This window comes from Pantherophis guttatus, chromosome 2 (assembly GCF_059756535.1).
Source record: "Pantherophis guttatus breed Tessera chromosome 2, ASM5975653v1, whole genome shotgun sequence".
Lineage (NCBI taxonomy): Eukaryota > Metazoa > Chordata > Lepidosauria > Squamata > Colubridae > Pantherophis > Pantherophis guttatus.
In genome coordinates this window covers 119,680,591-119,696,480 of record NC_142064.1, presented here as the reverse complement: position 1 = coordinate 119,696,480, position 15,890 = coordinate 119,680,591, and the positions used below count along the sequence as shown (strand labels likewise).

The 15,890-nt window shown below is 42.4% G+C and overlaps 1 protein-coding gene across 2 annotated transcripts; it reads left to right on the top strand.

Annotated features, from left to right (window-relative positions):
• The first annotated feature begins 1,029 nt into the window (after nt 1-1,029).
• SLC10A3 (solute carrier family 10 member 3) lies at nt 1,030-4,819 on the top strand. Of its 2 annotated transcripts, none has more exons than XM_034434140.3 (2): nt 1,030-2,045; nt 2,988-4,819. In XM_034434140.3, exon 2 carries the CDS (start codon nt 3,117-3,119, stop codon nt 4,425-4,427), a length of 1,311 nt encoding a protein of 436 aa, XP_034290031.2. In that variant the 5' UTR covers nt 1,030-2,045; nt 2,988-3,116; the 3' UTR covers nt 4,428-4,819. The 2 variants fall into 2 exon arrangements, with proteins under 2 accessions (XP_034290031.2, XP_034290029.2); XM_034434138.3 differs by having other exon boundaries at nt 1,081-1,204.
• The last annotated feature ends 11,071 nt before the right edge of the window (nt 4,820-15,890 follow it).

Genomic DNA, 15,890 nt, shown 5'->3' with positions numbered 1-15,890 from the left:
TGTGACCATCAGCCAGGAAGGCTAGCTAAGACCCCCATTGGGAGTCTGACAACCAATCAGGATACTCTTTCGGGGCCCCAGGAAATGCAAAGCCAGAGAGAGCATAAAAACCCAAGGACTCCCTGTATCTGCCCCCTTTTCTGTTCAGGAACTCAAGCCATGTGATCCTGTCCACCATTAAAACATCTTTCCAAGCAGTCTCCATGTTTCCAGTGTCTGTTTCCCCACTTGGAGCAGAACCTAGAAGGAGATTTCTTCCAACAGTACCTTTACTTGGTTTGTTAATCCTTAAATTCTAAGGGGCATTGGACCATTGTCCAGCCATTTGAAACCTTCCTCTCATTCCCCCAATTTTCTGTTTTTTGCCACTCCCCCATATACACTTGTCTCCATTGCATATATAGCTGTTGCCCCTAAATTGCGGAATTGGAAAATGTTGTATTCCCTGACTGTTCTTTCCTGAGTTCTAATCCCAGTTCAAAAAAAAATCCTAAATCAATTTATTTAATGGGTATGAATGAATTCATAATCCTAGCACAGCAAAATACAGTAATACCCAGGTCAGTCAATCTGAGGATAAAAGACCCTCAATGCTCCAATAAAATTGCAGGATGATCGCTGTATTTTTTTTTTTCTTCCTTCCATCATCGCCTAATCCTTTTGGGATATAGAAGAGTGTTCCTGTTTCTTCCAATCGGGTGACAGTACATTTCTGATCCAGCCAATCAACTAACAACTTTATTTAATGCTTCCTGGAGCAAAATGTACCATTAATTTCTATTTCGGGAAGAAGTGGCTATCTGCTCTCTCCAATCAGATCGCTATTATTCCCTCATGGTTTTTCACACTCGGACAATCATACTGCCTGCTCAGAGATATGAAGTGCGTTTTTTTCTAACCCCATCCGTTACAAGGCGAGCGACTAGCATTCTTCCCACTAAAACCGAAGCAGATGTATTTTTTGCTTTAAAAAAAATTTTTTTTAAAAAAAAACTACAATTCCCAGGATGCCCTAAAGTCATGGGGAGGAGGGTGGCCCCTACCATGAATTCGCATTCTTGTGTGGGCGTGGTTATGACTGTGGCGCACCACCCGGTGGGCGGGGCCGGGCAGGGAAAGAAGGAGCGGACGAAAGCAAACAAATCGAGCGGTTGAGTTGAGGTCGGTGCCGGTGAACGAACGCTGGGAACGAAGCCCCGCGAAGGTAAATTGCGGAGCGATTCCGCTCTCCGGGGCTGTTAATCGTGGGGTGGTTTTAAACATACTTGGGGCAGAGATGGGGGTCTCTAAACAATAAAGCTGGGCTATAACGGATCCGATCTGCTTTGCGGAGGCTGCTTTCTTAGTGAGAATTGCGTAGGTGGTGTGTGTTTTTTTTGGGGGGGGGGCGAGATTGAGAGCCGAAATATCTCCCTTCTCCCCCAGTGAAAGGAGGTGCGCAGTCTTTGCGTTGAAAGGAGACTGATGCGGGAAAAGGGTGTAAGAAGAAAGAGGAATGTCTGATGTTCCTCTTACCTTACTAATAAATCAGGGGGAGAAGTTTTGGGGGGCATCAGCTTCTTTCCCAACAGGTGTTTGTAGCTTTAAGACAGAAGTGACTCAGCTGAATTGAGGATCGGGGGTGGAAATAAGGGGAGTGGGACTTACCTGCCCTGAACCCGCCGATTCACGGGTCTCCGATTTCTCTCACCCCTTCTGCTGCCGCGGGAGGGACTCCAGTTTTGGAGCTGTCAAGACTTGCTCGGGGATAATAGCTCCAGCATGGTGTTTTTTTCCCCTCCCCTTCCCGCTAGGAAGAATTTTTGGCAGAGAAGGCTCCGTCTGGAAATCTGTTTTGCCTGGGCAAAGCTGTAAAAAAGAGGGAAATGTTTACTAATATTCAGGGCGGTCAGGTTACAGAAAACTCCTCAAGGAAGACAAGATTTAAAACCCAGAAGTGGGCTGCCAACAAACTTCATTTACCTGAAACGATCCTAAGGAGAGAAGATGTACACATTACAGGAAAAGCAATGGTGGCTTCGAAATTACCCTGACATCTGCTCAAGGTATTTAGGAGAACACAGAGGCGAGGTTGTGCCAAGGATTTTTCTCGCCTCAGGCAAAATAACATTTTGTCAGAATAACGTTTTGTCATCGTATTACTTGCAGATTGAGACTCGTATAACTGTAGAACATTTAATAGCTTCAACTCCCGCTATATTCCCCACAACAGAATTTTGTGCTAACGCATTTAGTGGAGCTTTAAACTGTATAGGATGAGAATGACAGAGGGAGCCTGGCAGAGATTTGGATCGGTTGGCATAATTTCCTCATCTTTATAATTACAGATATCCTGATTCTAGTTATTGGATTTGTTCTTTTGGATTCAGGGCTTTAAGACATGCCAAGGCCTTCTGTTGGGGATTTCTGTCCCGAGCTCAGAGATATTTCTACTACTTGTCTCTGCAAAGTTGGAAATACTTTTGTAGTGTCTTAAGAAAACATAACTTTGGAAAAAGTTGGGAATTGTAAGCATTGGGACAGTGACTTTCTAACAGAAATGCAATTTGTGAAACTTTGATTTGGGGTTTTTGCTGATTAGGTAGGTTTGTTATAGAAATGGCTAGTATATATTATCATATAAAAGTAAAAAGTTGAAGTTTTATGTAACTACTTTATTCTACTGCACCATAAGGAGTTAGAAGTCAATGCTTTTCTTTTTGTTTTCCCCTTTCCCCTATGCTTTTTTCTCTTCCCCTTTTCCTCCCTGACTTTTATTTTTCTTTGTACTTCTGTATTTTATATTTTGGTAAACTAATAAAACATTAAGAGGTGAGAAATGCAGTTTGTATTACATCAGCCCCAACTGCAGCCCCAAAATGTTATGCCTGGGCGAAGTGATTTAGCCTTTACTTCGGTACCTCTTTGATCACTAGCCCTCTGCCTTGACTTCATTGCATAAATTACTGTATGTCGGTCCTCACTTCTCATCTCCCTTCTCTGACTAGGTGGAAGGTCTTCATAGAGAGGCATCAGCAGAGCCTATGGAACTGAGGCTAAGAGCATGATCCCCGCTGAAGGAACACAATGACCATGATGTTGGAGCAAGGAGAGCTCTAATGGAATGAGCCCGCAGCATGCCTTCGTCAGCCTTCGGCACCATGTCTGGGACACGCATTCTCTTCCTCTTCTTCCTCAAACTTTTTGTAACTGGCTGGACTCAGGGAGCAACAGTCAGTGCCCCTTATCTGAATGTTGGGGACGGAACAGTTTTGGAATTCAATTTCCCTGAGCATAGCCAGGGTGTTTTGTTGGTCACTTGCCACTATCCGGGATCAGATGCCTGGCTGAGTGCATCTTCACTGGAGCCTACCGTGGTAGTCATAGAGAATGTCAGTGCCTCCTGGGGAGGGAGCTTCACAGTCAGATTCCAGTCTGGCTTGGCTGGCCTGGCCCCATTGCAACTCAGATTGTTGGAACAGAACCGCCTCATTGAGGAACGAGCTGATTTCCGGATTCGGGTTGACACTTCTGATCTGGAGCCAACTATACGGATGAGCCTGGGTCACTTCTCAGAGAACCCGATCCTCTTTGCCCTCCTGCCTCTTATCTTCCTCAATAAATGTGCATTTGGCTGCAAGGTAGAGGTGGACGCTCTCCGAAGCCTGGTTCACCAACCTCATCCTATCATGCTGGGCATCTTAGGCCAATTTGTTGTCATGCCCCTTTATGGCTACCTCATGTCCTTGGCCTTCTCTTTGCCTAAGGCACTGGCTTTGGGGCTAGTGATTTCTTGCTCCTCCCCCGGTGGTGGCGGTGGCTATCTCTACAGCCTTCTACTGGGTGGAGATGTCACTGTGGCCATCTCCATGACTCTCCTATCCACAATAGCAGCCACTGGGCTCATGCCCCTCTCCTCCAGCTTCTACGGATGGCTGTTGGGAGCCCATGAGACTCTGCATGTGCCCTTCCTGAAGATCTTCATCACTCTCCTCTTCATCGCAGTGCCCATCTCTACTGGCATGCTGGTCAAGTGTAAGCTGCCCCGTGTCTCCCGCCTCCTCCTCCTCCTCATCAAACCTTTCAGCTTCACCCTCATCATTGGAGGCCTCTTCATGGCTTACCATATGGGAGCATTTATCCTAACCAGCGTGCGGCCCCCCATCATCCTGGCTGGCGTTACTGTGCCCATCTTCGGCTTGCTGCTGGGCTACCTGCTGGCCTGGTGCTTAGGACTGCCAGGGCCACAGCGTCGGACGGTCAGTATTGAGGTCGGGGTGCAGAATAGCCTGTTGGCCTTGGCCGTGCTGCAACTCTCCTTCCAAAGGGCCCAAGCTGACTTTGCTTCCCAAGCTCCCTTTATTGTGGCCCTGAGCAGCACGTCTGAGATGTTGCTGCTTGTCTTGGGGAACTTGGCATACAACAAACTCTGTTCAACTGGCTCTTAAGACCCCTGGGAAAGTGGAGGCAGATACCAAAGATTTGAACTCTGGGTGTGGCCTGATCAGAGATGGATACCAAAAGCCTTAGGAGCTGGATGTGAGGCACCCCCTTGGTAGGGGTGTGGCTAAGCAAGACCTCAGCCTGAAACCCATGATGGGGTGCTCAGATACCAAGGGGCCCTTTGCAGGGGCATATCCCACAAGTTGTGATGTGGGGGGAACCTGAGCTTCTCTGTTTTTTTAAAATTCAACTTGTTTTTCTATATAGCAAGAGGTATCTCTGGAGCTTAACATTTGAGTTGCACAGACGGAGGGGGTATAATGGGGGTGAATCTGTCCTATTTCACCTCACCCACTCAGCGGGATACAGGGTTTGAATAAAACACAACTGAAGATAATCTATTCTGTCTGTCTTTTTCAAACATAAAATAATTTCACTGCTGGAGGAGATGAAGATGCAGAGCTTAGCAGGATAATGTTCAAAGCAGGGGAAGGAGGAGATTTTTTTTTTTACACCTATTCACTTAGACACTTAATCACACCAATGATTAAGCAGCTGCCTTGAGAGCATGCCTGGAGGGGAGCTAAAAATGTAACAAAAACAAATGTTCAAGATTGGACTTGCATGTTAAATTTCCTTTGGAGTATAGAAAATAATAGGAAGAAATACTTGGCCTATCTATATTAATATGTGTAAATACATAGCCTTGCGTTAGTTTAACACGGTGTTTCCTCAGCCTTGGCAGTTTGAAGATGGATGGACTTCAACTCATAATTCCCCAAGTTTCCCAATTCCCTCAAGTTGAAGTCACCTATCTTCAAGTTGCCAACTGGTTTAACAACTAAGAAAGTTTTTCTTACCTAAGCTCAGGTCTCAGGCCATAATGGATGTGCTAGTATTTGGAGAGTAGCAGTAACAGAGTTGGAAGGGACCTTGTAGGTCATCTAGTCCAACCCTCTGCTCAGGCAGGAGACCTATACTAGGGATTCGAACCGCCAGCCTTTCTGATCGACAAACTCAGTCACAAAGCCTGTCTTGATTATGAAGTTGAGTTTCTTCTCTCTGGGAGTTTTGAAAGGCTCCTGCTGTGGGTTCTTGCTAGAGGTTATGGGGTGACAACTGTCATCTTGGTTATACTTCCTAGGAATGAGAGAAGTTGGAGCCTAATCACACAGTACAGAAGCTTTTTCTCTCAGAAGTTGTGGTCCTTCTGAAATGTACAGATTTTCAGGTGTGCTCCAGCTTCTGCCAATCCAGCTTTTCTTTTGTCATTCACACTAGTATTGCTGTTGAAAATGTAGCAGCTACAGATAGATTAGAAGCAGGCAGTTGGATTGCTCCAACCGCTTTTCATTTCTTCCTGGGGAGTGCTGATATGTCATCATCCTGTGTTAGTGCTGGGAGGACTGGGACTTGTGTTTTCAATGCACTCACCCATCTGCTGGTGCAGAGAAGCAGCACGGCATGTTCTGAGGGCAGAGCTGCTCATGAATTGCAGTTGGATGTTCAGTCAACAAGGGAGGGAGGGAGAGAGAGAGAGGTTGGCATCTGGCCTGAAGCCGGCAAGAAACATAAGCTTTACTGTTATTTTATCCTCTCTTGTCCATCATCCTAAAGCCAAGTCACCCTTACAACAACAGCCTGAGTTCCTCATGACTGCTTTAATATACCGCTTTTCTTTCATTTGCCAACGTGGCCTAAGAATATTATTAATATTTGGGAAAGTATGCAATAAATTGGCCTTGTGCATCTTTTTAGGCCCAAAGCTACTCCATCTGGGCTGCAGAATCCCAGATCACCCCTAGATAGAAGCAAAGAGATACAGAAAATGCAAAATCTTTGCTGCCATCCATAGGGTTACCCAGATTTTTGCAACCCTAATCTAGTACCGTAGTTTTAGGAAAAACAAAAATGTGGTTGGTTTGAATTTGGTTTAATGTGTCATTGTAAACTCAAACTTAAAACCATACTTTATTGCTTAAGAAAGTTAAAAACAACCAATTGTGGTTTATTCACTACATGTATTCAATCAAACTATGGCTTAATATATTAGGTGACCACTGGGAAGTTCTCTGGTTTGGTCAAGTGAAAACATCTTTTAAATTGGAAGGGGCAGTTTCTTTCCTTCAAAATTCTAGTATTATTCATAGTGCATTGCTTTTATTTTTCTGTTCCCCATGTTGGGGAAGCAAGCTGAGGATTTTATGGTATTAAATCTCTCATCATTCTTGCTTGAGATTCAATCCATTTAAGGCTCAGTGGGAGTTCTTTCCTAAATGGGAGTGCATTGCATAAAATTCAGAGTGAGCAGGGTGAAAGGAACAGACCTGAATGAGAAAGGATTGTTATTGGACTTGATTTTTGGAGGTCTGGGTTCAAATACAAATTAGGACATTTATTCTTAGCTATTGGGCTCCTCTACAACTACTGTTATAAAGATATAATAGACAGGGATGGACATACTGATGGATGCTCCCCAGAATTCTTTGAAGAAAGAAAGGAACTCTACAACCAAACAAAAACAAGTGAGCATGAAGTCTATTCTGCATCCTTGTACTTTGTACTACCTGGAGATCAGTGTCTGCTATTCTGGACTCATTTACCTAAAAAAAAAAAAGCCTCAGTTGACTCTGAGGCACTGCTGAAGGGATGTGTATATATAGAGAAAAGTAGAGATAGAAAACAAATGCAAAAACCTTAAAACGGTAAGAGAGACTGTACGTGAAATCTCAGCCTTGGGAAAGAAGGAAGCGTAAGCAAAATAATCCTGCCTCAATTCTGCATGCCGTAAGAGAGGATGAAGGGCAACTGGCAGGCTTTTAAGATTGTGTTATTATGGGCCTACAATGGAGTTCCAATCATCCTTGCAGGGGTTGATTTCTAACCTGAAGTGCCTCAGAGGGCTGACAGTGTGATATTGTACATCATTAAAAAAAAGGGGGGGGGGCTGAAAAATAAATAAAAAGAATGATACTTTCTATACATTCAGGGATGCATGGTAAGCATTGTCAAGAATTGGGAGACATTACGATGGGAATGTGGTTTGCAATCAATTGGAAGGTAGTTTAAGAAGGCAGTAGAAGGGAAGAAGGATGGCAAATCAGAAAAATGTGCCCCAGTATCAAACAATGGCCATCAAGCTCCCACCACTTTTGATCCTTTGTCAGGGATTCCCATCTGGATTGGCTTGCAAATTGCCATTATTTAATTTTGCGTTATATTGGGAAGTTATTTTATATTTGAATGAGACCGGGTATCCCAAAGCAGCCCAGATTTGGCACTTTCTTGAGATTGGTGCATTTATGTGGCCAACACCCTGTTCTGAATTAGTGCATCAAACAGCAGAGATGTGGAGTGGTATTCCCCTGAACAGCTTTCCCTCTTACTCAGGAGACTGTAGCTAGTCATTTTGGCCTCGTACTGCAGTTCAGGGATGATACGTTTTGGAGTTAATAACTATAATCAAGTCCTAGCAAGAATGCTAAACATGGCAAAGGACCTGATTATGTAGAAACAGCTTTAGTAATGCCAACCCAAGAAGTAACTGCTTTTGTGTTTTCTAAGTGCGAACGGTGGTCTAATTATTTTTATCAAAATGCAGCACGCCTGAAACATAGTTATCTAGCAAGTAAGTACTGCATGGAGTAAACATTTAAAGTTTGCTACTTGCTTCCCTTGGTCTACTCTAACATTTCGATCTATGGGGAGCAATTATAATCGGCAAGTGTTCACTGCACCCTTCTTCATGTTTTCGCTAGAGTGGAACTACTTTTTGACAGAGGAAGTGTGTGCTAAATTCACTGGTAGTTTCATAATGGTTTTGGTTTGCTAAGTTAATGTGAGCGGTTACACACAGTCATTATTTTTTGTATGGAGGGGAAAAACCCCCACAGGATTTGAATTGGGAAGTAGCCAACCGGCTCCTAAACGTTCAGTCTGGCCCAAAAAGATTTCCAGATGGCTTCCAATGCATTCTCCAGTCTCAAGGACACACTGTGTTGCAGTTACTTTCTCCTATGCTAACTGCAGCAAAGGGGTCTTTTCTATTGAATCTATGAATAATAATGGCTCTGTCAAAATTACCTTACTATATAAGATAAAGGTCGCTCCTGTTCACTTCTTTATTCATTTCAGACACATATTAGAGTCAACTGTGTCATTTTTAGGTTGCGGATATAAGACTGACTATAGATACCGCTAAGTAATTTCTTCACTTTTTATTTAATACATCTACATGGAACACCCAGGGCAGTTTACAACAGTAAACTGTTCCTGATGGAAGGATGCCAGTACGGAGTCTCATCATGCACATCACTTCTTGAATCTTAAACAAGGAAATCCTAATTTATCCTGACGGTAGCAGCTGTGTTATTCTCTCAAGAGTTACTTTTTCCGGAGATGTAATAAGGTTTGCTCTGGATTTATTTATTTATTTATTTTGGTCATTGGGTATAAAAACTAGGTGAGGGGAAAAAAAAAAAAACTTTCCATTTGCAAATGGAATAGTACAGATCCTTCCCGTTATTGTGGTGCAGAAGTAGGGCTTCCTATGCAAAAAATTGGCAGAAGATCTTGCTGCAAGATTACTCACTGAGCCTTGGAGTATAACGTTTTTTAGAGTTCTGTTGTTACTAGTTTTGCATTGCTGTTTATTTTTGGGTGGGCTTTTCTCTAAAATGTTTGAAGCAAGGCTACTTGAAGGACAATTGTTTCCTCTGAACTATCTCCTTGAATAGTCTTATCAACATATTTGTTCCCTCCAAGTTGTCCCCCTGAATAGTCTATTGAACATCTATAATATTATTCTAGAGAGCCTCAAAAATGCTTCTTAGAAAAACCTACCAATCCCAGGCTTGTATCTTACCTCGTATTGGATGGACACCTCTTAGCATTTCTGGGATCCACAGTGCTGCTTGTGGTTAATTATGAAAAGTAGCTTCATTTGGATTACTATTGGCTTCCTCCTATTTGTGTGTGGGGGGGGATATGTTTTTGTTAATTTACTAAGACAGCATTGTCAATCAGTTTATTTATTCTTTTGTCACCAGTTGTAACAAACAGTATAGAACCTGCACAAAAATGGCCTGCATTAATAAAATACAGTAAAAGGCACAAAGCCCAGAAAAAACATGAAAACACTATTATTACAACAAAATAAAATATTAGAAAACATTAGGACATTTTGATAAATATTATCTCTTATTTAGCAGCAGCCCATGTAAAACTTGCTAATTTCCATAGCATTGCCTCTTCTCTAAATTAATTAGATATTCAATTTTATATGAATCAAGCAAAATTTGTTTTCTTATCAAGAGAGGCACCAGAAATTTTCTACATGCTGAAGCAAAACTAGGACAATCTAATAAATAATGGCTAAACTCTATATTTTCCTTGGAGCAATGGCAGAAAGACATATTATATGGGATATTGAGGAATTGGCCCTCTGTAGTCTCTAATGCCATTTGCTGGAACTGTAGTCTTATAAGTGCCCTTCATAAGGATGGTACTGTAATGCACTTCAGTTAATGTTCGCATTTCATTTTGATCCTCCTAAGGGCATGCCAAGGGGCAATTTTATTTTATGCTAATTTAAACAAATTTCTTTGGGCAAAGACATTTTATTTTTAAATAATACTCTTTGCATTTGTGTCTTTTCTCCCCAAATACTACCACCTTTGATTTTTCTGCATTCACAGTTAGACAATTTAAAATCCAAAGCTTTTAATTGTCTCTGCAAGCCTATCTGGGAATGGGATATAAGCAATAAATTATTGACAAAATGTAATACAGACAAGGTCCTATTTCCCGGTTTTACTGGAATTTTTTTTCTCCACTAACAACTAGAACGATATCATTAATAAACAGATTAAATAGTGAAGATGCAAGCGTACACCCTTGTTTCAATCATTTAAAAGTCTTGGTATCTTTATATCTGTCAGATGCCCTACTGAGGTGAACCTAACCTGAATTTGAGTATTTGTAGATAAAGCCAAGGGAGGCGGTGGCTCAGTGCTAAAACGCTGAGCTTGTCAATCGAAAGTTCAGCAGTTCAGCGGTTCGAATCCCTAGTGCCACGTAATGGGGCCAGCTCCCATCCCAGCTTCTGCCAACCTAGCAGTTCGAAAGCATGTAAAAAATACAAGTTGAAAAATAGGGACCACCTTTGGTGGGAAGGTAACAGCGTTCCGTGCGCCTTTGGCGTTTAGTCATGCCGGCCACATGACGACAGAGATCTCTTCGGACAGTGTTGGCTCTTCGGCTTTGAAACAGAGATGAGCCCCCTAGAGTCGGGAATGACTAGCACATATGTGGGAGGGGAACCTTTACCTTATATAAAGCCATGATCAAAATTAAACATCCAAATTCCATAATTTGTTTCTATCAATAGAATCAAAAGTTGCATGAAAATCCACAAAGGCAACTTACATGTTTTACATACTTGTTTTACACACTTGTTTTACATACTTGTTCATCAGATGATCTAATACAAAACTACGATCAATTGTTGAATATCCTGCTCTAAATACAGCCTGTTCCTCTGTGAGTATATTTTTATTGATGACCTAGTTCCTTAATTTATTAGCTAGATACTTTGCATAAATTTTAGTTGTAATATTAATCAGACTAATTGATCTATAATTTTCTGGGTGGCTATAATTACCTTTTTGTATTTGCTTGTTACTTTGTTGGGTGGCATTTAATTTACACAGAAACCTGAAACATCTTTTCAGAAGCAATAAAATGGATGTGTATCTTAAGGCATAAAATCATGTAGCTAGAAAGTAAGCAAGGTTCTGCTGAAGTCTTAGTGCGGTTCACACATTGGGAATAAAAATTTAAAGCAAAGGAGGAACTTTTTTAGCAGATAATGGCTTTCATTATGGCTAAATTCTCAGATTGAAACTGTCTACCTGCATATCTTGTCTCTTGATTAGGAAAGATACCTTTGAAAATGCAACTCTGTTAGATTGTTAGACACTAATCTGTATTTTCACAGTTCTTCCTTTCTAGGGCTTGTCTAAATTGTCCTCAAGCCACCAACCCATCAGTAAGATCAGTAAAGGCCTTCTACCATGTTTCCCCAAAATAAGACCCTGCTTATATTTTTTTGAACCCCGAAATAAGCACTTGGCCTTATTTTCGGGTAGGTCTTATTATTTTGGGGCATGTGGAGCAAGACGGGGCTCTTCTTGCCATCTTACCTGATTTCCAGCTCTGCGCTTAAATATTTTCGGGGAGGGCTTATTTTTGGGGGGAGGGCTTATTTTAGCACATGCGCTCAAAAGCCCAATTGGGCTTATTATCAGGGGATGTCTTATTTTCAGGGAAACAGGGTACTTCATGGACTATTGGCCCTTGATTGAAAAATAAGTTTCTGCATCCCTGGGCTGAATCTTTTGCACAATCAGGAGTGATCACATTTTAATTATAAATGAGTAACCAGCCTGGAGGCCCTTCCTGGAATGAACCTTATAAGGGAAAAAGCTCAGCATACCTAGGTGACAGTCCCCGGATAATTCATAGTTGGTGATATATGTGGATGGGAAAATCCAAATAGTTATAGAATTTAAACAGTACAGCCAAAAGACGAACAGAGGTAGATGCAAGCATTTCGTATTGACTCTTTAGTACCTACATTACAATAACACAGTTAAAATCAGCCTCAAATATAAGATCTAGCAAGAGCATCAATTAAGCCTAGAACGTATGCAGGAAAGCAATCAATGGCAAACCTTACGACCAGGGGAGGCATAGATTGACATAAAGCCGTTTCTTCACACACAAGGGGGGCTTCAAATTGTTTAATGGCAACCACCTCAGCAAAACACAGGAATCAAGAGTTCCGTTGATACAGTAGAACTTTAAATAGAGTTTTGATCCACCTGGTGACCAGTAGATAGTAAGTGTCTCGCAATGGCCGAAGAAGGCATTTTATGGCCATGATTTGCTGTTGTTGGATTACTCAAGGCTGTTTGAACCAGTAGTGGGATTCAAATTCCGTTGCTACCGGTTCATACAATGCTTCTGCACATGCACAGAGATGTACGGGCGGGTGGCCGGAGCCTCCCACCGCCACCATTACTGGTTCACCCAATCCGGGCTGAACCGGTAGCAACCCACCACTGGACCCATTTCGGAAGATGTTCCTTTATTCTGAAAGCCAAAAACCTATCAAACACCTATCAATTACCAATGTAATTGTCTCTGAAATTACAATTCTATAATTCTTGATTACCCGTATTTTTCGAAGTATAAGGTGCACTTTCCACCCCTAAAAGAGGATGGAAATGTTGGTGCGTTTTATATGCCGAATACAGCCATTTTTGGCCTCCCGAAGCCCTGCCTCACTTGTCCCATTTTTGTGACAAATGGGCCCATTTTTGTGTCAAATGGAGCAGAGATAGTTTGGGAGACTTGTCCCATTTTTGTGACAAATGGAGCAGAGATAGTTTGGGAGACCTGCAGAGTGCTCCTAGAGGCCAGGGAGGGCAAAAACTTATTTTTCTTACTTACCTCTTCGAAATCTTGGTGCGTCTTATATCCCGGTGTGTCATATAGTCAAAAAAATACGGTATCTTCCTAAGACCCTTTACAGCTAGCCTTGCCTTTTTTGGTTTTTCTTCATCCCTAGCTTGCTCTTATATTAGGAAAATATCTTTCCCTGAAAGTCACATTTTGATGTCGTCTGCCAGCAGCCTGTGGAGCTGGCAGCAGAGTCAGACAGTGAGGAGGCAGAGGAAGAACATGGGCCAGTCCTGGAGGCTGGGGAAGGGCCGGATGAGGGCTCTGCGTCAGAGGCAGAGATGGGGCCAGGGCCATCTGGGAGTGATGTGCGGACTCCGGAGCCTCCAGAGGCTGACAGCAGAGAGGCAGAGGAACAGGAGGAGCCTGTTCCTAGTGCATGCATGAGAAGGCAAGAGCAGCTAAAGCAAAAAGGACGACTCGGGAATAAAGCCAAGAGATGATTGGCCCCTCCCATAAGGCTTAAAAGACCAGCAACGGCTCTTGGGCTCTTGGTTAGAAAACAGCGTTGATAGATTTGTTTCTTGTCTTGCTGCATTTATTTCTTGTCGGCGTCTTCTGCTTCTGAACTTTTGCTAAGAAAAGCCTTTGGTAGTTTGCCACAGTAGACCAAGGTTGGTGATAAGGCTGAAGAATTCTGTTATGAAGAATTTGTTTTGAATTAGTTTGGACTACGCTGAGAATGAGTTAATTCTCAGCTGTTCTAATAAGCTGTTTGTTTAGAACTGATTGCGTCTGATAATACCTTCTTGGACCTGCGTCACAACACATTTCTCCTCAATCTGCCTCCATTTCTGAGAATACAGAAATATTCTCAGGAAGTAGAAATACATTCTTGTGCAACTTAATTGCCTAAGTAAATGTGCAAGAATCTAACCCGTTTTCTGAAGAGAAAAATGTGGTATTCAGGAAACGGATAGTTTTGTGACTTTTCTTTCTGCATTCCTTTACAATGGTATTGCCAGAGGAATCAAAAAATATTCTTATTTTTCTAATAACATCCTAACCAATTCCTGTCTGGTTGTCCTTCCCTACATGTTCTGGAATTAATTTTTGCTCCAGAGCAAGTAGGGTGAAGCAGACTAACAGACCAGAATTTCCAGTTTGTAATTCTTTTTTGAACAAGTTGACTTGGGACCCATTTCTCTGATTATTTTCAGGTACTAAAATTATTACACCTTAAGAGGCAGGCTTGTTTCCTGCTGATTCATAGATCAAAGCTGCATGCAAATTTATAGAAGGAAAGCAATGAGCCTCACTAAAAAAGCATGGCTTATTCAGGAGAAACAGGATCTACCTCTGTGTCTTAGAGGCCAATTGTTTATTCACTGCATCGATTGGCTGGAACCGATGCCATTGCAGCATCTGAGCAGGAAGAAGGTGAATACAGATATATATTCCATTTAACAATTATAACATGGTATGAAAATAAAAATAGCGTACTTAAAAGATATGAAGAGGTGCATGACAGAAAAACTACTGTAATTTTTAAAACCTAATTAAATAATATAATAAAGCACCATTTGAACAGCATCAGTATTGACAAAATCATCTATCAATTGCAAAAGACAGTTTTACATGGTACAGCTAATATCATGGGATATTTATTTATTTATTTATTACATGTATTTATATGCCGCCATTCTCCCGAAGGACTCAGGGCGGCGAACACAAGTTAAGAAACAAGTACAATAAAATCCCATTTTAAACCAAATAACTAATTAATAGTAAATAATAAAGCCCGGAATCAGAGTCAGCCTATTTGTTTGAACAGCCAAGTCTTCAGGTCCCGACGGAAGGAACGGAGATCAGGAGCCGTCCGGAGCTTGGTAGGTAATTCATTCCAGAGGGTGGGAGCACCCACAGAGAACGCTCTACCCCCTGGGCATAGCAAGACGACATTGGCTCGCCGTCGGAACCCTGAGGAGAGTGGCCCTATGTGAGCGAACAGGACGGTGAGAGGCAGGCAGGAGAAGATCCTGCAAATATCCCGGACCTAAGTCATGTAGGGCCTTATAGGTGAGAACTAGCACCTTGAAGCGGACCCGGAGAACCACTGGTAACCAGTGTAGCTCACGCAGGAGGGGTGTTATATGGGAGTAACGAGGGGCTCCCGTAACAACCCGTGCGGCTGCATTCTGGATCAGCTGGAGTCTCTGGGTGCATCTCAGGGGCAGGTCCATGTAGAGGGAATTGCAGTAATCCAAGCGGGAAGTAACCAGGGCATGAGTGACTGTGCGAAGGTCATCTTGGTCCAGGAAAGGGCGCAACTGGCGCACCAGGCGAACCTGTGCGAAGGCCCCCCTGGTCACGGCCGTTAGATGGTCTTCTAGGGACAGCCGAGCATCCAGGAGGACATGTACCATGTACAGCTTTAATACCTGTTAACACCATCAATACCTTTAATATCTTTAACACCATCAAACAACATCTGCCTACCCATAATCCTTGGGAAAGAGTTGTTAGGTGGACAAAAATAACAAATCAAGCTTAAATACTGTATTTGACTGACTGTGCGACCAGCCATAGAATTTATTAAACTTGTATGCCACCTGACTCTCAATGACTCTCAACAATCAAAGACATTTCAATGACATCAATGAAACATAAAAGATAAAAATGGCAAGTGTGTTGAATTGAGGGATCTCCCTCCTCTTTGTCAAAGGTCCAGGTGAAGAGCCGAGTCCTGACATACCTTCTAAACAACAGCTGAGTGGGAGCCATCCAGATCTCAGGAGGAATATCTGTAGCAAGGCAGGTGTTGTTACAGAGAAGGAGATCTCCTGGGATCCCAATAGATGATATTGTTTGAATAAAGAATCTGGAATATGCCAACTCTGCAGGATCAAATTAGCAGACAATCCCACAAGTAACCAGGCCCTATGTCATGTAGAGTTTTAAGGGTTACAACCAGCGCATTAGATGTATTGATCTCTCTAGGACTG